A 21,830-nucleotide genomic window follows, 5' to 3' on the forward strand; every position below is an offset into this window, starting at 1 on the left:
TTCAACCAGCAGTTACTCTGGTAACTACAGTTCAGAACTTCAGATAATAATAGAAATCCAAAATTTACCAAAGAATATTAAAAAAATCAATTACCAACATAGAAAATTACAAAATATCGAAAATTTCTTAACTCTTGTCCTTTTATCTATTTGGTCTTCAAAAATCAAAATTCTGTTGGTGGCAGTTTTTTTCCCAAACAAACCATTGTTGCAGTCAGTTGTATGTTTGGCATTGTTCGTAACTTTTGTTAATATTTCAATAAATATTAATTGTGTTATAAAAAGCAAAAGAATGATAAAGACGATATGAACTTTAGACCAAGGAGATAATATAACTTTTTTTTCCCTATACCAACTTTAGACTAACCAACACCTTGATTACCTATTTATTTTCTTGAGAGATTTTGTGTGCCACATATAATGGAAAGAATCATATTCTAGTTTAAAACAAAAAGCAATATGTCTTTGAATAATTAATTAATCTCCTATTATAATTATCACAAAAATAATTAGCGGTTTAGGTTCTCTAGAAATAACCTTTATTCAAAACTGAAGTCAGATACGACAAATTTATTGATGTGATATCATATTATTTTACGCATATTAACCTTGTCCGTTGGATTTGTAAAGTTGTAACGGTTGGAACGGATTTGCAAGACAATTTTTAACCATGTATATGATTTTTTTTACAAATAGTAATTGCATGTTTGAGGTATCCGATAAGCTTATTGGACAGCATAAACCTGAATATTAAAAAAATAGGTTTGAAGTAAAATAATTATATCTATTTTACAACAAGAAAAAAATGAAACTTAACGAATCTAACTAACGGTTCTAATTCATAACCCCAGAAAAACCTTCTCGGACCAATTTTTAAAAATCACTGAAAAAAATAATATGATCCAACAAAAGAAAACGGCTTAAATCCCAAAATCATATAAAAACTAATTGATAAAATACAAAATGTGGCTAATTCTAGAATCCTACAATAGATAAGGAACCAAAAGTTGTAAGGAAGAATGACAAAGGTAATGCTTGGAGACATCAGAAGCTCTTCTGAAGCCTACCTGCCTTTGTGTGTGGAGGAGAAGAGAAGAACTCTAAGCAGCTTTAGGCTTGGGAGTCCTCTTCTTCAGAATCCTCTTGGAGCTCGTTGTTGAATTCTTCATTCCGATGAAAAATAGCAATGCCCCGAGAAGCGCAACACTCTGTGATAAAACATTGATTCAAAAGAATGAGAATCATAGAAGAAGGTTCAGAAGAGCCATAAAGGAATATACTTTATTCAGACTAGGTTCAGCTCGAAGAACATGGCAAGAGCAAGCCAAAACGAATAAATGAAGAAAGGTGTATAGACAAACCTGCAAGAATTCAGTCAATAGAAGAGAGAATTGGCGGTCCTCGGGTCCATAGTTGTAGAAATCATATAAAATGGGACTGACAACCACCAAGTAGACAGCCTAATAAGAAACAAAGAATTGAAATCCAAAGTCAATACAACAACTTAACTTTTTGAATACTTAAACAAAAGTGAAGAAATCCTAACCAGAAGATAGGCACCAAAGATGTTGCCGATAACAAAGAGTAAGCCTCCTAGGCCTTTCAGAGCAACAATAGCCCACACGACTTGTTTCACCTTTCAAAATTAGTTTTCCAAGTCAGACGCAACATATATATATAGACAGCATAAGAGACATGAAGACAAGGAATCAACGCAATGGGCATACCTCTAAGTTGGGCAATGATACTCCCAATATGGAAGAGAGATGTGCTTTGGTCAGATCAAGCTTTGGAGCTAACTCTTTAGCTGCTGGACCACCGTCAGTTCCAAAGTCATTGAACCTAATAAGAATTCCAGAGAAGCATAGTTCGGATTTCGTAAGATAATCGACAAGGGGATACTTATAAAGCCTCTACACATATGACTAGTAAACTTTCAAGCAAACAGAGATGTGTATACAAACAATTTAGAGAGCTAAATGGTGTTTTTCAGGATGGAATTGGACTAGCAGAACCTAGAAACCAATCCACCGTATCTCACTTCACCATATATCAGACACAAATAGTGAAGAAACAGACTCTTGGTCATCTAAGTAGATAGAGATCATATGAACAACAGAGCTATTAAAAGGCTCAAGATCAGAGATACCACAGTCTCTTGGAAGCTAACTCTATTTTAAAAGCCTTAAAGAGAGGTTCTCAATCAAATCGGATCTAGCAAGATAAAATCAAGCAAGGGATTATTTAGACAAGCCCTAGATTTAACCCTAGATGTCGCTTAGACCAAATCAAACAGTTTAGCGGAAGATTCTCAATCAAATCGGATCTAGCAAGATAGAAGTTCATCGAAGAAGATGTCGAACCCTAATCCAATAACCGGAGAAACGAGAGAAGAGATGGAGGGAATAAAGAAGAAAAGACTCACATTTGCCAAGCGGAGAGGATGAATAAAGAAGCGAAGAGAACTCTTCCAAGAAAAGAGAAGAAACCCATTTTCTCTATGTCTCCTTGTGTCGTTCTAGGTCGCAGGTGGTCTGATTTGTCGTCGGAGAGACGGATCCTTTCTCGGTGTTAGCTTAAACTTCGGTTCCTCTGCTTTTGTCTTTTTTTTTTTCAGAGAGAAAAAAGATTAATTTATATAATTAACCAATTAAAGGTGGAAAAGAAAAGCTAAACCGAATTGAACCGAAGTATCTAAATTAAAATTTAAACCGAATTTTTATCATTTTTAAAACTCAACCAAGAAGAAGATGAAAAGGCACCGTCATGCTGACATAAGTTCCAGTCCCAATCAACAAAACCGGACATACGTTTTTGATCAAGCTAGAGCAGAATCAATTGATCAAGAACCAAACTAAACCAGCAGCAAAACAGGACGTACGTTTTTCAACCATACAATTCTCAAATTGTCGTTTCTATCTTGTCTTCTCTCACCACAAGAATGCAAAAACATAAATCCATTTTTCTTGATAACCTTCTTCTTCTTCTTTTTGTATATGTATGAAGCAGCTTTTTGTGAATGAATCTTCGAAATAGGTTAAAGAAACAAAAATGGAGACCAAAGAATTCGACTCTTACAGTGAGCGCAAAGCTTTCGACGAGACGAAAACAGGTGTGAAAGGTCTCATTGATGCTCACATCACTGAGATTCCTCGAATTTTCTGTCTCCCTCAAGGTTCCTTATCCGACAAGAAACCTTTTGTTTCTACCACTGATTTTGCGATCCCTATCATCGACTTCGAAGGCCTCCACGTCTCCCGTGAAGATATCGTTGGGAAGATCAAAGACGCTGCATCGAATTGGGGATTCTTCCAGGTGATCAATCATGGTGTTCCTTTAAACGTTCTTCAAGAGATTCAAGATGGAGTTCGTAGGTTTCATGAGGAAGCTCCTGAGGTTAAGAAAACCTACTTCACTCGTGACGCCACTAAAAGATTTGTCTACAATAGTAATTTCGATCTCTATAGTTCTTCTTCATGTGTTAACTGGAGAGACTCTTTCGCTTGTTACATGGCTCCTGATCCTCCAAACCCTGAGGATCTCCCTGTGGCTTGCAGGTAAGTAACTTACGGTTTTTCATTGAGAAATCTTATGAACCGTTGAGCGATCTTATGAAATATTGGCTCAGGGTTGCTATGTTCGAATACTCAAAGCATATGATGAGATTAGGTGATTTGCTCTTTGAGCTTCTCTCAGAAGCTCTTGGTTTGAGATCTGATAAGCTTAAAAGCATGGATTGCATGAAGGGTTTGCTTTTGCTCTGCCATTATTATCCTCCATGTCCACAACCTGATCTAACCATCGGCACAAATAATCATTCAGACAACTCCTTCCTCACCATTCTTCTCCAGGACCAAATCGGTGGTCTTCAAATCTTTCATCAAGACTGTTGGGTCGATGTCTCTCCTATTCCAGGGGCTCTAGTCATCAACATGGGAGATTTCTTGCAGGCAAGGCAATTTCTTCATTGATCCATTCTTTTAAACTTTATTAGTAAAATATACAATGTTGAGAATCTGAGTTTACCTTTGATACGCAGCTAATAACGAATGACAAAGTCATAAGTGTGGAGCACAGGGTGCTAGCGAACAGGGCAGCTACACCGAGGATATCAGTAGCTAGCTTTTTCAGCACAAGTATGCGTCCGAATTCAACTGTTTATGGACCAATCAAAGAGCTTCTCTCTGAAGAAAACCCTTCAAAATACAGAGTCATCGACTTGAAAGAATACACAGAGGGATACTTCAAGAAAGGCCTCGATGGAACATCGTATCTGTCGCATTACAAGATATGAAAGAAAAAAACAATTGAAAGAGTAAATCATCTCAAGTTTATTGTAAGATATTGGTTCGTTTCATGCATCTATTGGGTTCAGGTACTAGTCCAATTGTCAGATCTTGACAAATAAGTAAACCATTTCCTTTGTACCAAAAACAAAAACAACAAAGAAAGGTGTGTGTGTGTGTGTGTGTATAATTTTAGTGAATGCTTTAAATTGGGAATAAAGGTTCAAACTTGATCAGCATCTTGTCAATCACAGTTTCTTGACTAAATTGAAACTAGCAATACCAAAAGAAAGAATTATATACAAGCTAAAGTATAATCAGTAACCAAACTAAACCAGTAGCAAATGTTATTGAACCAAACAAAACCGATCAAAGATTGCTTGTTGTAGCCAACCAAGGCAAACCTGCAACCATTCGGTACTTAGCTCGCAGAAAACTGATCAATACTATCTTCACGGTCTGAGGATCCACGCCGGTTTGATTGCAGAAACCGATTTTAGGATTTACTAATTCCTACGCCGGAAAGTCGTCATGCTCAGTTCCTCCTCTGTCCGATTTGATACGGACCTTAAAGGCGAGTCTGCGGCGACAAAGATTTATTTGGGCCTTTATGCTTTTATGCATTTGGGCCTTTATGTGTTTAAGCCGTTTGGGCCTCACAGGTTAGTTCTTTGTTTCCTTTTTTTTTTTTCCCTGCAGTTCTTTGTTGGGATTTGTTTTCGTGTAACTCGTTTAGTGAAAAACACTATTTATTCAATTTTCAGAAACTTCTGTAATTACTATTCAAGTAACTCATCTACTCCTATGACTTGTAAACATTGAACATGTGTATTTGACAAAGAAGAAACATGTACACTATATATCTTTCTCTCCTACTTCACCTTCCAAAATATTTTTTTTTAAATTCACCTCAGCAAATAACAAATACAAAAAATAATTTTTTTGAACAATGAATCAAGAAGAGGAAAATACAGAATTAGGGTTCCAAATAAACAGGTAATATTGAAGAACTTTTTGAAGTTCTACTACTTCCAAAAGAGAAGAAACATCTCTTCATGACTCTGCTATTACCACCACCACTACTGCTACTATCTTCACCGTCTCCAGCTACCGGAATCTGCCTGTTTCTCCGGCTGATTTCCTCTTGGACCGCCAAGTACAGCTGACGATCCACTGATGAATCCATCGAGATCGATCTTCTTATGGGCTGAATTTCACCAAAATGACCATCTTTGCCTCTAGTATCGATACATTCGTCTCCCATACTCGTCACTTTGTGAAATTTCCTTTCTTTCTTATACATTCCCCGATTACCAAACTTTATAGGCAAAGGACTCACCGATTTCGGGCTGTTTCCGGTCGAGACCTCATTCGAGGTAACCCTTTCTTGCTCCGTAAGGAAGTCTATGTTTCTCACGCTTTCTCTGTTGTTACCATTACTGGCCCCAAGCTCTATGACGACGAAGTCATCATCGCCTCCTAGAACCAGGCCGGGTTCGAGATTCCTGTTCCGAGAATGAGGGCTATTCTCCCGAGGAGAGCTCGGTGCAGAGATTAGGTCAAGAGTGAAACTTGCTTCGCAAGAAACGCTGGTTCTGCACAAGGGACAATTTGCGTTGCCCTGAAGCCAGATATCAATGCAATCAATGTGAAACACGTGGCAGCAGTTAGGAATAATCCTTAGCTTCTCGTCTTCTTGAAACTCGTTTAAACAAACAGAGCATTCTTGAGAGTTCTTACTCTGATCTTCTTCTCCTGCAACAACGTCTCTCTTCTTGAATTTGAAGACTGGGATAGCTCTAATGGCGGATTCGTCTAGTCCTCTGTTTACCTCATGAGGAGAGTAAATCATTAGAGGGTTTTGGTCACTGCTTCGTCTGCGGCGGCGAAAGATGTCGATTTGGTGCCAATTAAGACAGCATTTGATCACGAAGATGTAGTAACTTACAAGTAAGAACGCAGTGGCTAAGATTCCAATCACTGCGATGGCCAGAATGGGGAAATTGGTGCCGGAAGAGCTTGTTCGTGGGAATATAGGGCTTGTGAAGGTCGTGGATGGCGGCGGAGGCGGCGGCGGAAAAACAAGATTGTTAAAAGGGTTACGACGGTCTGTTAGATCCATTTGACTACAAAACAATCTAAATGAAAAGCTCCCTCTAGGATTTGAAGGGAAATATTCAGTAGAAAACGAAAAAAAAAATCAAGAAATCAAGTAATTATTTTCTATTGAATCTTTTTCCTCCCTACTCTGAAAGTGTTTATATATACGTAATTGCGTGTGTAAGAGAAAGATCAGAATAGTAGAAGAGATAGTGGTAGAGAAGAAAAACAGAGATGAAGTAATGAAATGAAAGAGAGAGAGAAAGAGTTGGTGAGATTTCAGAGGCTCTTTCTTATATGACTCATTTATTTATTTAGGTTATCATCTTACTTTGTTTTTTTCATCATTTAGGTTATCATTTTGCTGAATCTTTTAGGAGTTTTTTTTTTTTCCTCGATCTATGTGACTTGTTTGGTGTAAGAGTTTTCTTTTTATTTAAACATTTTTTGTAGTACTTATGGTGAGGAAAACAATAAGGAAAAGCTTACTTATATTCAAGTGGAGTAATTTAATTGACATTTTGAGTTGGATCTTCTGATGATAGTGAAAGTTTTGTTTGTCCATGTAGATTACGTTTATATTAAAGTCGTATGTAGTATAATGATGATATAATTGGATTCGCTAATACAGTATAGTGGTCATTTTTCAATAATTAGAATCTGTGAACTCCAGCTAACCACACTTGTCGGTTAATTAAATTGATATGTTTAGACAGACTATATATTTTGTGAAGGATCCTTTGAAAATGTAATAAATTTATCTTATTCAGAAGAATATCTGCAAGTAATTTGCTCTAAACTATGGTTCAAAATAGATAATATGATAGATATCGAAGATCTAGTTATGATTCGAAACGGTCCAAGAAAGATCCCCGAAAAAGACACAAGGTTAGTAAGACTTATCCTTTCTCTGTCTAATCCCGTCAAAATAGAAATAAAAGAAAAGTCAAATCCACCGCAGAAATAGTTCAAAGTTTTCGTTTTGGTTTTCATCTTTTATTAGTTTAAATATATAAGAAATGAGATGAGATGTTAAAAAAAACAAAAAACAAAACAACAACTGGTAAACAGAAATAAAAAATGATAAAGAAGGACAATGTTTCCATACTCACTAGTCTCTATCGTGTATTTATGTTTGACGAGTTTGGCTCACGACAGAATAGAACATAATAATAGGTCCGGTGAGAAGTATAGTTTCGTTTTATATTTGAACCTTTTTCTCTTATCAATAATGTATTGTCTTTAGCAAAACAATTGTGACTATTTTTGTTAGTTGTTTGAGTAATTTTGGGTGTACGTATTTGTGTATTATTTATCATCAAAGTGTATATAATCGAATTTTAGATGGACTTATGTTCTATAATACGTTAGAGGATGTATAAATACACATCTTTAACACAAAAAGATATATAAATACACATCGACTTATGGCGTTCTTAGTTTTGTCCTAACATAATAAAAACGAAAACGTGCCCACGACGGAGACAACCCTTAGTGGAAAGTAATTTGTTGTTTTTGCATTATTTTTATTTTTATCCAAACAACTAATATTCATAAGTGGCTCCCGATGAAAATCCGTAATCACGATTGTCAAAAGAAAAAAAAAATATAGTGGGAGAAATCACAAATCGACAAAATTAGATTCAGATCCATGTTTACAAATTTTTTTAATTTTTTTTTTTGTTGAAGTGTTGCATCAGTTAAACCTAAAAATCGACAAAATCACAATTGATGCTTCGGCAGTAATTACAAATAAACAAATACTACAACCAGGGCAGAGCAGCAGAAGAATATTTCATATAGAACTTAGTGACATTGTATTACTTAAATTTAAACTTTCTTAAATCACCATTAAAAACAGTTGATTCATGAAACTTGTGAAAAACAACTCATCAGTAGTTTTCACATGGACTGACAACAGCTGTGAAAGCTTTTGGTTCAATTTTGGGAGGATTTTACTAGAATCCAATTATTTGTACAATTCAAAACTAATATGAAAAAAGAAATCTAGGCATCTCATTAATATAGTAGAATTTTGTTTCCGCATTAACAATTGACTTTGACTATAGACTACTCTTTTAAGAATGAGGTCCTGAGGATCATCATCATGCGCCACGTCGACGACTCAGGTCAACACAGCAACGGTGAGATGGATCAGCATTCAGCAGCACGTGATGCTTGGTCGGTCACGTGTGTGCGTCAGACCATCATCGATACACGTCGCTCCGAGATATGAACTCGATCTCTATAATTTTCTTTGTTTTGTTTTGATGTTCGAGATTCTATTAGTTGCATTGATCAGGATCGTCTTCTAGCCCTACGCTACACTATAAAAACATACTTAACTGGAAATAAATTACTAGAAATTCCAAAACTTATGCATTGATCCGATGGTTTTTGGTTTGGCTAAATACAAGAGATTAATATCTAACTGAGTGTTACTGTATATAATAATGTAGATCTCATAACAAGAAATTGTAAATAAATTTCAAAAGAAAATTAATTGGCTTTTAAATTTTATTATCTCAAACTAAAGGTTGACTTTTACTTTACCATTTAAAGAAACCAATCTGGGGTCAACGTTTTGAACCATTGATATGTGTGCGAGTCAAAACATCCTATAATTTAATGAGACACAATTTACAAAAAACAATTTTTTTAACTTAAATTATCTAGTTAATTAATTTCTTAAATTTTAATCAATTTTTGGTTTTATGTGTATGTCTAAGAAATAACTATGTAATCTCTGTTTTCATTTTAATAAAATAAAGCAAGATGTTACAAAAATAAAATTAATTTCTTTAGTGTAAAATTGAATAATGTGATGTAATTTGTTCTATCGTCTGTTCTGTTTCCATAATTTTTTTTATTTTTTTTGAACAACCATAAATAAATGCTGATGACAACAAAAAAAAAAGATAAAAAAATGCTTTACCAGAAAAGAGAACTGTAAAAAAAAATGCTTTCACTTGTTTCACTTTCTCTTTCTCCATTCGTTGACAGGAAAAAAAACAATTATGTTTCGCCATTCTTCCATTAGTTTTTCTAGACCCATTTTGGGCAGCTGCGTGGACCATATGTGGGTCACGAGTGAACTTGGGCTGGGCCATCATATATTCAGTGTGCAAAGATTATGTCAATCTATTAAAATGAAAATAAACTGTGTCAATTTTAAAATATATTTAAAATGAAACTAGTGTATGTCATCTTGAAAATAATAATGTGTAGCATTAATATTAACCATACATAATATTGTATGAATATCTTTGAGTTCATTAAAGTTATTTTTGTTCTCAAATTAAAAGAATGAAAGTTAAAAGGTACTTAAACTATAAATTTCTTATTTATAGTGCTAATTATAAAAATATAGTTAATAAATTCTGTTCCATTGGAACTCCGCTGTAATTGATCGAAGATTATCCAAAAAATTGGTCAACGTATTATCGATTTTGGTAAAAGAAATAGATTAACCCATAAATCCTTGATATTCTATAACCTTTAGTTAAAAGCTTCATCTATATGTTAGGGTTCTTGTTCTGAAATAAACCTTTTACTATAGATTCTATGTTATTCAATTGGTAGGTTCATGCACGAAGACATAAAAAGACTTTAGTTCTAGCTATATGTTGTCCCCAACCTCGAGAGCCCTTACTTACACTAGTCGTAATGGCGACAACAATATAGATTCTGATTCTATATCAATCGAAACCACACAATCTTCTTTTTCCCAGAGATTATTAATTTACAATAGAATAGACGTTAATTCCAATCTTCTTAAATTTAATTCTTTTTATTGTTGAATAAACGTAGATTCATCTCTCCTTTCAATTCAAGAAAGACGTCGGAAATGTATATTGAAGATAAGAAAAAAAATGAACAATTGAATAATAATAATTATTTTCAATCAGGCTCTATTTTAAATTTCTTTTTCAAATATAAAAGAATCCTTAGATTTGTTTTTTGTTTTTTGGAACAAGGAAGTTTTGAAGTACAGTAGGTTTTCGATGATATTTGTTACCGTCTACCGAGAATTTTCAACAAAATCAGTTTTCAGTTGTTGTTTTTTTGTCGCCCAGTTTTCGGTTGTTTTGGTTTGTTTGTTCATAGACTCGGTTTATCCAAAATAAAACATTAATGCGACAGTATTTTATTTTTTGGTCGCATTTATGCGACAGTTTAAGCATTTTTAAAAAAAATATACAGGCACTACAACAATTGTCATAACTTACCAAAAAAATATTTGTCGTGGACCGATTCAAAGTCAAAGGCAAGTCAGATTTAAACGACATAATAAAATCGTAATCATTATTTTAATGTGATTGAAAGGGAAAGGAACTCAGATATGATAGAAGAACAAAGAAGGAAAGGGAACTCCAAAACTTTGTTTTCTAGTCTAAAAAAAAAGACTTCGAATATGTACGGACACCTATAAGATCGAATCCAATATTAGGAGCAGCCAAAAAGGGCCAATTAGTGTATTTTAAAATATATATTTTTAAAAAGGTAACAAAAAGAAAACTTGAAGAAGTAGGTACATTGTGACCATGATGATGAATTTATGATCAACTAGGTACATTGGACATGTCGTTATCCTTATTTCAACTGACTTAACGTTAATGACTTATTAGAAAAGCCCACGTGACGATTAGGCTAATAGGTTTATAAAAGTCAATTTCGACAGAGTATAGTGTCAGTAAAATATCTGAGATTTACGGGTGAAAGATACTATTTATGGAATGTTCACTTATACGAAGTCCTTCCGTATAAGTTTCTTATTGACTGTGACATCTATTGTTATATTTATGGAACTTTAGCGATTAATTTTGTGGACCTAGCTAACTAAAGAAAGTTATATTTGTTGGCTCAACGAAGTCGTATATTTAAGTTAAAAGATTCAGATTCTAGAGTATGTAAGGTATTATAGGCTGTTGATTCTTGTTTTTCAGTTAACAACTATATACTGTAGTGTGTATAAGGCAATTACAAATTACTTGATTCTAAGCTGACTACTTTTTTTGGTTTTGTATATTTTAGAGGACTAAATGGTGTGATTATATTTAATGAAAATATGATATCTTATTAATGCTTTTAAATACAAACAAAAATGTAGATTATCGTACATGGGAAGCGTGATTTCCAAAGCATAAAATCAAATTGCGAATACCTTTTGTATTTGCGTTCACAACTTACAAACATTTCTTACTAATATAAAAACTTTTATTTGTTCAATGCATATACAAAGTTACAAACGCAACCAACATTTGATTCGATCAAATTTCTAGAGATTTCAGGTACCGTACGTTGGCAAAGATGGAGAAAGTAGTTCAAATGTCATAAAAAATTTTAGCGATTAATATTTAGCTCAATTTTTTATACGACATTTTGAAAAACAAAATCTTATATTTTCTTTTAAGGTAGAATAAGTAATGAATTTCCAGCTTTATGTAGAATATATGCATAATTTGAAAACAATTCAAGGCCGATTCAATGTACTTAGTAAACGTTTTTGTTCTTCTTCGTTAGTGGTATGTTCGTAAACTTGATGTTAAGAAAAGTTAATTGATCTAATCTACTGCAAATTATTCAATAAAAATTAATTGATGTGAAAATATATCTAGAAGGAAAAAATTCTCCAAAATGTAAAGTCATGTCAAGAACTTAGACCCCCACACGTAGATTCTGTATTAAACAAAAAATTTATTATGGTCCAACGAAAGCTTCTGAGTCGGTTTTGAGAGTCAACCCACGTGGGCACTAACGAAGTCCCAAGTCAAACATATTCCTATGGGTCCTCCAATCAACTCTTTTATTCAGTACACATCATATTTTTGGTAACATAAAATTCCATTGCTGTTGCCAAAAAATACCATACAAATATAGTTTTCTATAATAATTAGTTCAAGAGACTGTCTAATTTTATCATAAATTTCCTACTTTTTGCAAAAGTTCAACTTGAGTTAAACCTTATAAGCTCTATTTAGATATAAATATTTAATAATTTAGATATAATGTAAAATATAAACGCAAAATATAATAATTTCAAGGATATAACAAAAAATTGTTTTATATTTTTGTTGCACATGATTCTTACCATATTATTAATGTTGTACATTTCCGAAACCCCATACATGTATATTATTATAGCCATAAAAAATTGTACATATATGTAAAATACAAAATTCTCAAAATAAAATCTATTATAAAAAAATGAAAAAAGAAAAAGAAAAAGAAAATTTATTTTATGAGAAACATCTATGTTGAAGGAGAAAAAAGGTCTAAAGAACATCTACATAATTTTCATAAGTGGAGTTTTTCGAACTTCGAATATTAGGTTGATGGACCCACTTGTTTCCTTGCCTATAAATTCCACAAATCAAATCTCATTTAATCCATGCAAAATTAAAACACACACAAAGACAAAAAAAAAAAAACAGACGCTACATCTTGTGTCCGTTTCCAACTCTTAGAACATCCAATTCTTCTTATTATTCTTTGTCACTTGGTCTCTCTTCTGACGCACAACAGTATATACACATACACAGATATATGGATCAAGGAGGTCGTAGCAGTGGTAGTGGAGGAGGAGGAGCCGAGCAAGGGAAGTACCGTGGAGTAAGGAGACGACCTTGGGGTAAATACGCCGCGGAAATAAGAGATTCGAGGAAGCACGGAGAGCGTGTGTGGCTAGGGACATTCGACACTGCGGAAGACGCGGCTCGAGCCTATGACCGAGCCGCCTATTCAATGAGAGGCAAAGCTGCCATTCTCAACTTCCCTCACGAGTATAACATGGGAACCGGATCCTCATCCACTGCGGCTAATTCTTCTTCCTCGTCGCAGCAAGTTTTTGAGTTTGAGTACTTGGACGATAGCGTTTTGGATGAACTTCTTGAATATGGAGAGAACTATAACAAGACTCATAATATCAACATGGGCAAGAGGCAATAAAGGGAATACAATCGGTATTAACTGAAAGTTATGTGAAAGACCATTTTCAGTTATAACAAATAAAATAAAATCCCAAGCGTACAAAGCTGTTTCAATTATTGGCATGAAGTGTAATTGTCAATCGATTTCTGTAACGAATAAGATTCTTTAAGCGGGTCATCTTAGTTTCTTGAACTTCAAAGTTCAAACGGTTCCTTGTGCAATTAGTTTTGAGAAAATATTAATGAAAATAATGATTATGTGAAACATATTCTTTTATGTTTTGTGACGTGTAATTATGATTTGATATATTTGTTACCTTCTTGTGATTCATCTAAACGAGCTTAAACGTTTTAAAATAAATCAAAGTAAATTTATAAGATATCAATATAACCTATTACATCGCTCTAATTAATATAACTACCAGCATGTACAAGTACATTGTGTTATACGTTTGAAATATGGAATTCATCTTACCATTGCTTGTTATTGCTCTTCCATTCATGAATTATACTGGAAAGGCATATGTAGACGCATATATACATGTACATTTTGAAAATAGTTTTTATAAGCAACTGATGAGTTTAGTAACTTGTGGGGACAATAATTCATTGAGTTGATAGATGAGTTTTTAAAGACAAAATATAAATACGTGGAGAAAGAAAATCACCCACACCACACGGCCATGAAGATGAGATGAGAGACTTCGGCGTTAATTCCATGCTTCTATCAGGAATCAGGATCACCATAGAAGCTAGAACCATATACTTTAAAGGCATTAATTTTTGTTTTCCGTCCCAAGATAAAAATATTAATATAACAAAAAAAAACATTTTAGTTGGAAAATTATATAGAAGTTTTTAATTAAAATTAAAATGATAAAATACAATTTAATAAAAATATAGTAAAAAAAAACATAGTTTACATACAAACATGAATAAATAAATTTGGTTCAGTTGCACTAACTTTTAACTTAAAATAATGCGGGCTCGGCTTATAACACAGAAACCCTTTTCGTCCCCACCAATCTTTTCTTTGATTGCTTCAATGGTGTCGTAGCTTCTGGGCCCACCGGCGGTTAGCCACCGTCAGTCAAACCTTCTAGTCTAATCACCTGAAACCCCTTCTCGCCGCCGCCGATAGGTCATAGGTCAAATCGGAGAACCGTGTTGACCCTGAGTCTCGTCGAGGTATGTAATTGTTTCGACGAGTGCGTTTTTGCTTGTTCTTGAATCATTACGAAACCCTAGGGGAATATATTAAAGCCTTAGACAGGTACTAATCTGATGCTCTGACTAGTTACAATTCGATCAAATTTCTTGATAAAGATTGTTGAATCCACGGAGCCTCGAGAAGAGTAAGTAAACAAAGTTTGAATCTAAAGATCCAATATAAACCACACATGTTTCAACAAATACACACACACACACCATTTGTTTCTTATCTTTGGTACAATGCTTTTGTTATTGCAGTTGCAGCCTCAAGAACAGAGTACTAGCTTTTACATGGATAAGGAAAGGACGGAACATAGACATATCTGAATATCTTGCTTCAAACAGGATATATTTTGTTTTTTTAAAGATCTCAAATCCTGTAATGTGACAGATGCGATGTTCCATCGAGACCTTTCTCAATGTATCCCTTTGAGTACTCTGGTATAGTGAAGTCTCTGTATTTTGGAGGGTTTTCTTCAGAGAGAAGCTCTTTGATTGGTCCGTAAACTGTGGAATTTGGATTCATACTCGAGCTGAAAAAGCATGCGATTGAAATCCTCGGTCCAACTCTGTTTGTAAGCACCCTATGATCAACGCTTATGAACTTGTCGTTCGTCATTAGCTGCACAAGTTGTGCAGCACAACCCGAATAAGAAAACCTTAAGTGAGAAAGTAAATCAATGCATCACGCACTAAAACCTCTGTTTTATGTTATCTTATACTTTTAGGTCCAACTATGGATCAGTGAGCTTACCTGCAAGAAATCTCCGATGTTGATGATAAGTGCCCCGGGAAGAGGCGAGACATCAACCCAACAGTCTTGATGAAGAATTTGAAGACCACCGATGTTGTCCTGAAGAAGAATAGTGATAAAAGTGTTGTCGGAATGCTTACTTGTGCCTAAGGTTTGGTCAGGTTGTGGACAGGGAGGGTAATAATGGCAGATCATATGCAAACCCTTCATGCAACCCATACTCTTAAGAGTATCAGAGTTCAAACCAAGAGCTTCTGAGAGAAGTTCAAAGAGCAAGCCACCTAAACTCATCACATGCTTCGAGTATCCGATCATAGCATCTCTGAGCCAATGATGTTAGAATCAATAATATATCTTCAATATTTCCTAAGACTTCTCAATGAAAAAAAAATTACCTGCAAGCCACTGGGAGATCTTCAGGGTTTGAAGGATCGGGATCCATGTAACAAACGAAAGAGTCTCTCCAGTTACCAGCAGACGAACTGTAAAGTTCGAAATTATTGTGGTAGATAAATGTTTTGGTGAGGTCAAGCGAGAAGTAAGATTTCTTAACCTCCGGATCTTCCTCATGAAACCTAACAACTCCATTTTGAATCTCTTCAAGAACACTTAAAGGAACACCATGGTTGATCACCTGGAAAATTCCCCAATTCTCTGCAGCGGCTTTGATCTTCTCCACAACGGCTTCACGCGACTTGTGGACGCCTGCAAAGTCGATGATAGGTACTGCAAAATCCGAGGTAGGTTTCTTGTCGTCTAAGGCATCTGGAGGAAGGCCAAAGATAGGAGGAACCTTGGTCTCTTCCAAAGACTTGCGCTCACTCTGAGAGTTGAATTTGATCGAGTTTTTCACCACCATTTTTGTGTTTTGTTTATCTCTTTATTTTTTTCCTCACAACAAAGCTGCTTATGTAGCAAACACAATAAGAAATTGAAGAAGAAAGAGATGAGGCAACAAAAGAGAAACGTGGAGAAGGTCATGCGAAAAACGAGAAGCGTTACAGACTATAAAAAGACAAGATTCAGAGTTTGGTCTTTTCAGAGTTTGGTCTTTGTTACGTGGAGCCGATAATATGACCGTTACGTAAAGCTTAAAATGTCCGTTTCGACTTATTAACGTTATAACTGATTGAGTTCAGTCCAATAAGAGTAGATCAAAAACTAGTATAACTTTAATGAAAAGATAGAAGTGTTTTTCTTTGCTTTGTTCGTGCAAAGGATAAAATAAACTTCTATCCTATTTATAAATAAGCATACATACAAGAATCACACAAACATCTAATTTGAAGGTTAAACCAACCAAATAATTGAAAAATCCATAGATAATATAAACACACCATTTATAAAATCTTGTAATGTGCGCCATAGCTTTTGTAAAGGACTCAAAAATGGAAGCAACAAATCTGTTTTCTTTTTCTTCACTCTTCAAACGCGGAAACGGTTTTAACAAAATGATGGCAACTAAACGATGGTTGTGGATGTAGAAATGACCAAAGAGCTTCGAAAAGAGGGAGAAGCAGAAGAAATCGATGAATAAGCCCAATTCGATGACGACCACAGCAAAAGCATGGTGACAGAGTATCTTCACCGCACCAAGTGCTGCTTTCCCGAATTTCACCATTTCCATCTTTGCTTTCTTCTCCTTCTTTCACACTATGTTTTTCTAATTATTAAGTTTATATTGGGAATAAGTGGCTCTCACGATTAGCGTAAAGATACTTGCATAGGAATTGACCTTTTAAGCATTGGACAATGTCATTCCTCTTTTATGTATAGATTGTTTCTTTTTCATAGAGCAAGCCTCCAACATTGTCACATATGTCGAATTCAATAACTTGTTCAAACATTTTCATCAAGTTCGAACAATACCTGTGTAGCTTACATAAATTACTCTGTACATTACCTTGTTTAGCTTACAGAAATTTCATGTCTTTTTATCTACTAAAGAAATGACTCTGAGAGTCTGAGACAAAATCCCACAACAGATTGCTCTCTATCAGAAAACCATTATAACACGTACAATCTTCAAAAGGGATTAGTGTCAATAAATTGACTAACTATATACCATCCCGAATCCTTAGCATGACTAAAGAGCCTCATAGACTCTCAGTTCCAGATTTCTCTCTCTTTAACTTTTGCTTCTGTTGATAATTTAACCACCCTGTTGAGAAAACTGAACAGCGGCGGTTCGGATCAAGTTTACCAGCTCGTCGTCTAGCTCATCGAGCTCACCTGAGTCACGAAGCTGATGATAAATAGGAGCTGCATGATTAGCAGCAGCTTCCACCAGTTTCCACATCGAGAAACTCGCAGCTAATTCGATTGTTTTGATAGATAACTCTCTAGCGGATTCCAAGCAAGAGAGAATCACATGAGCGCAATCGTTTTGAAGTTCTTCCATAATCCACCATTCAGAAAGCGAGTATATCTCCACATAAGCTTGAAGCTCATCCAGCTTTGCCTCAGTGTCCATGTTGTTCCACTTGCAACCCGATGGAGGCTTTGGCAACTCATCAGAGTAGAACCAACTCACAAGTTTTGTTAACCCCAGCCAGCTCACAGGAACGTTTAGTCTATCCAAATGGCTGCAGATTTTTAAGAGCCAATTATTAGATGTTTAGTCTTTTATTCCTCAATAAAACACCAAAAAGCATACATTAATCTCTGCTCACATTCCAGTAACACAGGAGCAGAAAATACCAAATAACTTCTTAGGTTTCGTCTACAAGAATTAGGGGTGGACTGTGGACACGCATACCCAAAGTATAATCTGACTCGCAGATAGTTTTGGTCCAGGGAGTCTCGTTACCCTGATCTACCGGATGGGGTTTCCATTTGAGTTGGGGATACTTGAAATTTACTTTATGAAAATCAGAACTAATACACCCACCAACATACGTTCACTATATATGCCAAAGAAAAATTATGTGAACTAAGAGTAACTGTTACATACCTCTCCTGCATCCCGGACCGAAACAAGGCACGTAGGTATTCACAGCCTGACGACAGTATAACTCGGTGAGAGTGGGCATGAGGAGATGTTAAGGAACACATACGGCAGTTGAAGCAAGCCACGTTTGTTTCTTTAGGTACTAATATCACATCCCTGAAATTACAAGAATACTATGTCATAAAACCTGAGTTAATCTGATTGTTAGCGTCGAGAAGAATGATGAGACTGATAAACTTACGAGAAGTGGATGAGTTTAGGAGTGAGGGCAAGGGGTATATCAATTTCGGGTATTGAAGATCCCCACTTGGGTCTTCTTCTGCAGAGCATCTGCAGCAGAACCTTTGCCTTACAATGTTTCGCCAAAGGTTTCAGCTTTTTCAGTGTCGTGCTTTCTACTTCCACATAACCAGAGTAAGCAAATTCCAATAATTTAACAAGTGCCAAAATATCCACATTGGCAGACATGCGGATTTCTTGAACGGTTCTCTGAGATTTCTCAGTTGATATAGTTGAGCTACTGTGAGCTCCTTCCTTGGGAGGCAGTAGCATTGGACACCTGACCGCGATAATAACTTTGTTTACACTCGCACTATTTCCACTAGCAAAAAGGAGTCGCATATCACTATATTCCTCATCTTCATAAGCACACATGAGCCTTTTCCCCAACTTATGTTCGAAGCCGTAGTATCCAAAATAGCTTAGGATGTGTGCAGCATACCACCTTGGACCAGAGCCATATGTTCCATCGCGGATTTCCTTAAGTGTGGTGCATAACCGATCTTTCAAATTTCCGCTCTTCATTGAAAGTTCTTCAGCGTGATTCTGTCCAAAGAATGAATGATTTACCAACTCGGCCAAAGCCAAGAGAGCGTATAGAAGAAAGGCATCTTTGTTGTCCCAGTCTTCCGTACATACCCAGCAGCATATCCTCTTTTCAGTGATGCTCTGGGAAGAAGGAGCAAAACTTGATGCTCCAATATTTTCCCAATTCCTTTGATACCAGCTACAGAAAGATAAAAGTATCTCCAAACCCTGCTTTCTTAAAATGAAACTCGCATATTGAGGTATCGATGAATAGCATGCAAAGCCCACCAAACACACGGTAGTTTGGAGTATATTTGGCAGTATGTAACCTCCTGAAGATGGAATATAACTCAGAAAATTCACAAGGGAATTCAAATTTTGCTCACCACCTTCTTCTAGGATAAATGACAGGGTAACTCGGGCCCTCGATGATATGTATTTGGAGGGAGAACATATCATCATTAGCACTGCTCTTGATGCTGACTCGCTATGGGAGGCGCTGATAATATCATTTTGACATATTTGATAGCCTTTCTGAACCGACCTCGAAAAGGACAAGCTTAAAAAAGAAGTCAAAAGAAAAATAATCAGAATAGATAATAAGATCATATCCAAAAAGAGGCGGTTGAGGGAAACAAAACAACCAATGTCTTACCAGGCACATGTGACAAGAAAGTTGAGGCAGAGTTCATCTCCACGCAAAATGGAATCAAACTCTTCCTCACAGTGAGCTGCCAAGAATCCAATTATATCCCAAACGTATGACCTCAGACTAGGTAAAAAATTGGCATTCAGTACCTTCTCAGCAACTAAAACTTCTTCTTCCAGAGATACATAACCATCCAAGGATTGACTATGAAAGTTCTCCACAACAAGACTAAGAAGCGCTTCAGAGATCCGATACTTCCAGAAATAAATATGATGTTGTCCTTCCCAACGAGTGATTAGAGCCAGTTTACAAGCCTCCACAAGCAAAGACATCTGGTCAAGTTCAAGCTTTCCTGAGCTCAAGAACCACTTACCCATGGTCCGAACGGTAGCCTTTACTAGGGACTCAGAACACATGTTTATCATCTTCAAGCACTCTCGGTTACCTGTCTGAGCAACGGCTACTGATTAGAAATCCAAAAATATAGTTAAAATAAAGGTCAACAGGGCGAGGTGCTATTACCGCAAGCCTTTGTGCTAGCTTTAACCCTTCAATTCGAGCATTTTGAGAGCTTGACTCCTCCATGCAGCTAATCATCATATCTAACATAGGCTTCCCATTGTCTAAAAGCTCATTGGCACCATGGCCACAAAGAGCTGAACAGAAAAACAGAGAAACACCCAAGGGACAAGATAAGGCCAATTTAGTTGGCAGCTCAGTAGAGAACATAATATCTAAGTTTGATAAGCATATATGTACCTAGAGAAGAATAGAGCTTCAAAGTTGCAACTGTCAAACCCATATCAGGCTTCTGACTAACACTCTCCAATACACCCATCAAGGCAGGGTTGTTCCAAACAGAATACCTAGACTGAGGCCACTTCAACATAATTGTACTCAGAAGCAAAGCCATCTCTTGAAACCATTCCACTGACATACTCCCCTCAGAAAAGATCTGCAAATTACCAACAACAGAAACCACAGTTTTCTCATCCTCTAAAATCTTCCACACTTCTTTTTCCTTAGTTTCTCTCACGTTCACAAGAATAGCGTTCAAAGCAACGGCACAGGGAAGCGAAACATCGAATTGTTGACAACATAACAGAGGTGATAAAGACTCCACGAGATCCAAAGAATATGAATGCAAGATAGAAGGAGGAACAATACGAATCAACCTAATAACTACATTGGCTGCCAAACCAACCACTGCTCTGTTTTTACTCCCTAGAATAAACACCAAAGCCCCGGCTATATCAGAAATTGAATCCTAAGCAACACAAAAAAAAAAAAAAAACTTTGGAATCAAGCAAAAAAGACAATTTCAACAAAAAAAGTTAAGAAATTTAAACGAGTTAGAGATGGAAACAGACCTTGATAAGACGATTGTTAGCTGTTGCACGAGAAAAACAATCAAGGAAAGCTGAAATCGACTTCACGACATGTCTCTGTATCTCAATATCAGTACACTTCCACTTCTTCTCTTTCTCATCACAAACCCTAACAAGCCAACAACCAAAATTTTCTCAGGAAACAAATTCAAAAAGGGAAAACAGCAAATTAAACATCGAGAGATTGAGAGTAAAGAGCAAAAAGAGGACCTGAAGCCAAGATTGAGAGCGTGATAAAGACGGTGGTGAAGAGTATTGATGTGGGCAGTGGTGTTTCCTCCCTTTGACGACGCCATATCTGTCGCCGGAGTTTTCGTTCTGACTGAAAATTGACCGGTGGATTTGATACAACGGAGTGATTGATACACGACACAGAGAGACCGTCCTTTGATTTTTTGATAATGGGCCTTTAAATAAGGCTTTCTCTTCCAAACTAATTCGCATATTTCTATTCCCAAACAATTATAAAATTAATAAACCCGAAATAATTTTTAAAAAATCATCACGCAATTCAAAAAATGTTTTCCTTAAAAAAATTGTAGTGTAAACTGAAATTTATCAGCATTATTATGCACTCATTTCCTTATGAATAAAATCAGTAAAAGAAATTTAGAGTTAAAAGACACACATTCACATATCTATGTTTGAACATTATTTAGCTCGTTGACTAGCTTGAAGAAAAAGAGACAACGACCCACGTTTATGTCTTTAATCTTTATAACAGGAGATACATCAAACCGGAGGGAGAAGAAGTT

At 35.7% G+C, this 21,830-nt stretch overlaps 6 protein-coding genes and 1 long non-coding RNA gene across 8 annotated transcripts; 3 read left to right on the forward strand and 4 right to left on the reverse strand.

Annotated features, from left to right (window-relative positions):
* Nucleotides 1–660: 660 nt before the first annotated feature.
* On the reverse strand, nucleotides 661–2,617 carry AT1G04340 (HR-like lesion-inducing protein-like protein). The gene is made up of 5 exons (NM_100314.4): nucleotides 2,426–2,617; nucleotides 1,728–1,842; nucleotides 1,547–1,636; nucleotides 1,362–1,460; nucleotides 661–1,208 (listed from the first exon to the last, which is right to left on the reverse strand). The coding sequence occupies exons 1-5, from the start codon at nucleotides 2,491–2,493 to the stop codon at nucleotides 1,101–1,103; spliced, it is 480 nt and encodes a 159-aa protein (NP_171929.1). The 5' UTR covers nucleotides 2,494–2,617; the 3' UTR covers nucleotides 661–1,100.
* Nucleotides 2,618–2,665: 48 nt separating this feature from the next.
* AT1G04350 (2-oxoglutarate (2OG) and Fe(II)-dependent oxygenase superfamily protein) lies at nucleotides 2,666–4,891 on the forward strand. Its single transcript, NM_100315.4, has 3 exons — nucleotides 2,666–3,557; nucleotides 3,629–3,950; nucleotides 4,040–4,891. The coding sequence occupies exons 1-3, from the start codon at nucleotides 3,052–3,054 to the stop codon at nucleotides 4,292–4,294; spliced, it is 1,083 nt and encodes a 360-aa protein (NP_171930.1). The 5' UTR covers nucleotides 2,666–3,051; the 3' UTR covers nucleotides 4,295–4,891.
* Nucleotides 4,892–5,043: 152 nt separating this feature from the next.
* Nucleotides 5,044–6,790, reverse strand: AT1G04360 (RING/U-box superfamily protein). The gene has a single exon (NM_100316.3). It carries the CDS (start codon nucleotides 6,406–6,408, stop codon nucleotides 5,263–5,265), a length of 1,146 nt encoding a protein of 381 aa, NP_171931.1. The 5' UTR covers nucleotides 6,409–6,790; the 3' UTR covers nucleotides 5,044–5,262.
* A 5,998-nt stretch (nucleotides 6,791–12,788) lies between these two features.
* On the forward strand, nucleotides 12,789–13,524 carry ERF14 (Ethylene-responsive element binding factor 14). The gene has a single exon (NM_100317.2). The coding sequence runs from the start codon at nucleotides 12,933–12,935 to the stop codon at nucleotides 13,332–13,334; it is 402 nt and encodes a 133-aa protein (NP_171932.1). The 5' UTR covers nucleotides 12,789–12,932; the 3' UTR covers nucleotides 13,335–13,524.
* Nucleotides 13,525–14,299: 775 nt separating this feature from the next.
* Nucleotides 14,300–16,244, reverse strand: AT1G04380 (2-oxoglutarate (2OG) and Fe(II)-dependent oxygenase superfamily protein). Of its 2 annotated transcripts, NM_100318.5 has the most exons (3): nucleotides 15,677–16,225; nucleotides 15,282–15,603; nucleotides 14,493–15,149 (listed from the first exon to the last, which is right to left on the reverse strand). In NM_100318.5, the coding sequence occupies exons 1-3, from the start codon at nucleotides 16,138–16,140 to the stop codon at nucleotides 14,898–14,900; spliced, it is 1,038 nt and encodes a 345-aa protein (NP_171933.1). In that variant the 5' UTR covers nucleotides 16,141–16,225; the 3' UTR covers nucleotides 14,493–14,897. The 2 variants fall into 2 exon arrangements, with proteins under 2 accessions (NP_001322090.1, NP_171933.1); NM_001331476.1 differs by having other exon boundaries at nucleotides 14,300–15,603; nucleotides 15,677–16,244.
* A 436-nt stretch (nucleotides 16,245–16,680) lies between these two features.
* Nucleotides 16,681–16,932, forward strand: AT1G04257. Its single transcript, NR_138680.1, has one exon. It is a non-coding gene; the product is annotated as an other RNA (long non-coding RNA).
* Nucleotides 16,933–17,065: 133 nt separating this feature from the next.
* On the reverse strand, nucleotides 17,066–21,460 carry AT1G04390 (BTB/POZ domain-containing protein). Its single transcript, NM_001331477.1, has 8 exons — nucleotides 21,286–21,460; nucleotides 21,058–21,184; nucleotides 20,447–20,954; nucleotides 20,210–20,343; nucleotides 19,694–20,136; nucleotides 18,473–19,597; nucleotides 18,235–18,387; nucleotides 17,066–17,866 (listed from the first exon to the last, which is right to left on the reverse strand). The coding sequence occupies exons 1-8, from the start codon at nucleotides 21,369–21,371 to the stop codon at nucleotides 17,434–17,436; spliced, it is 3,009 nt and encodes a 1,002-aa protein (NP_001318918.1). The 5' UTR covers nucleotides 21,372–21,460; the 3' UTR covers nucleotides 17,066–17,433.
* Between the last annotated feature and the right edge of the window lie 370 nt (nucleotides 21,461–21,830).

Source organism: Arabidopsis thaliana, assembly GCF_000001735.4.
Source record: "Arabidopsis thaliana chromosome 1 sequence".
In the NCBI taxonomy this organism is placed as follows: Eukaryota; Viridiplantae; Streptophyta; class Magnoliopsida; order Brassicales; family Brassicaceae; genus Arabidopsis; species Arabidopsis thaliana.

Excerpts from the sequence above, each read along its gene's own strand:
- AT1G04360 (NM_100316.3), bottom strand. The coding sequence starts at position 6,408 with ATGGATCTAACAGACCGTCGTAACCCTTTTAACAATCTTGTTTTTCCG.
- AT1G04390 (NM_001331477.1), bottom strand. The coding sequence starts at position 21,371 with ATGGCGTCGTCAAAGGGAGGAAACACCACTGCCCACATCAATACTCTT. Across the intron at positions 20,955-21,057 it reads CTAACAATCGTCTTATCAAG|GATTCAATTTCTGATATAGC; the intron begins GTCTGTTTCCAT and ends TGTGTTGCTTAG. Across the intron at positions 19,598-19,693 it reads TTTCTTGTCACATGTGCCTG|CTTGTCCTTTTCGAGGTCGG; the intron begins GTAAGACATTGG and ends TTCTTTTTTAAG.
- AT1G04380 (NM_100318.5), bottom strand. The coding sequence starts at position 16,140 with ATGGTGGTGAAAAACTCGATCAAATTCAACTCTCAGAGTGAGCGCAAG. Across the intron at positions 15,604-15,676 it reads GATCTCCCAGTGGCTTGCAG|AGATGCTATGATCGGATACT; the intron begins GTAATTTTTTTT and ends TCATTGGCTCAG. Across the intron at positions 15,150-15,281 it reads ACATCGGAGATTTCTTGCAG|CTAATGACGAACGACAAGTT; the intron begins GTAAGCTCACTG and ends CAACTTGTGCAG.
- AT1G04340 (NM_100314.4), bottom strand. The coding sequence starts at position 2,493 with ATGGGTTTCTTCTCTTTTCTTGGAAGAGTTCTCTTCGCTTCTTTATTC. Across the intron at positions 1,843-2,425 it reads ATCCTCTCCGCTTGGCAAAT|GTTCAATGACTTTGGAACTG; the intron begins GTGAGTCTTTTC and ends AATTCTTATTAG. Across the intron at positions 1,461-1,546 it reads TCTTTGGTGCCTATCTTCTG|GCTGTCTACTTGGTGGTTGT; the intron begins GTTAGGATTTCT and ends GTTTCTTATTAG.
- AT1G04350 (NM_100315.4), top strand. The coding sequence starts at position 3,052 with ATGGAGACCAAAGAATTCGACTCTTACAGTGAGCGCAAAGCTTTCGAC. Across the intron at positions 3,558-3,628 it reads GATCTCCCTGTGGCTTGCAG|GGTTGCTATGTTCGAATACT; the intron begins GTAAGTAACTTA and ends ATATTGGCTCAG. Across the intron at positions 3,951-4,039 it reads ACATGGGAGATTTCTTGCAG|CTAATAACGAATGACAAAGT; the intron begins GCAAGGCAATTT and ends TTTGATACGCAG.
- ERF14 (NM_100317.2), top strand. The coding sequence starts at position 12,933 with ATGGATCAAGGAGGTCGTAGCAGTGGTAGTGGAGGAGGAGGAGCCGAG.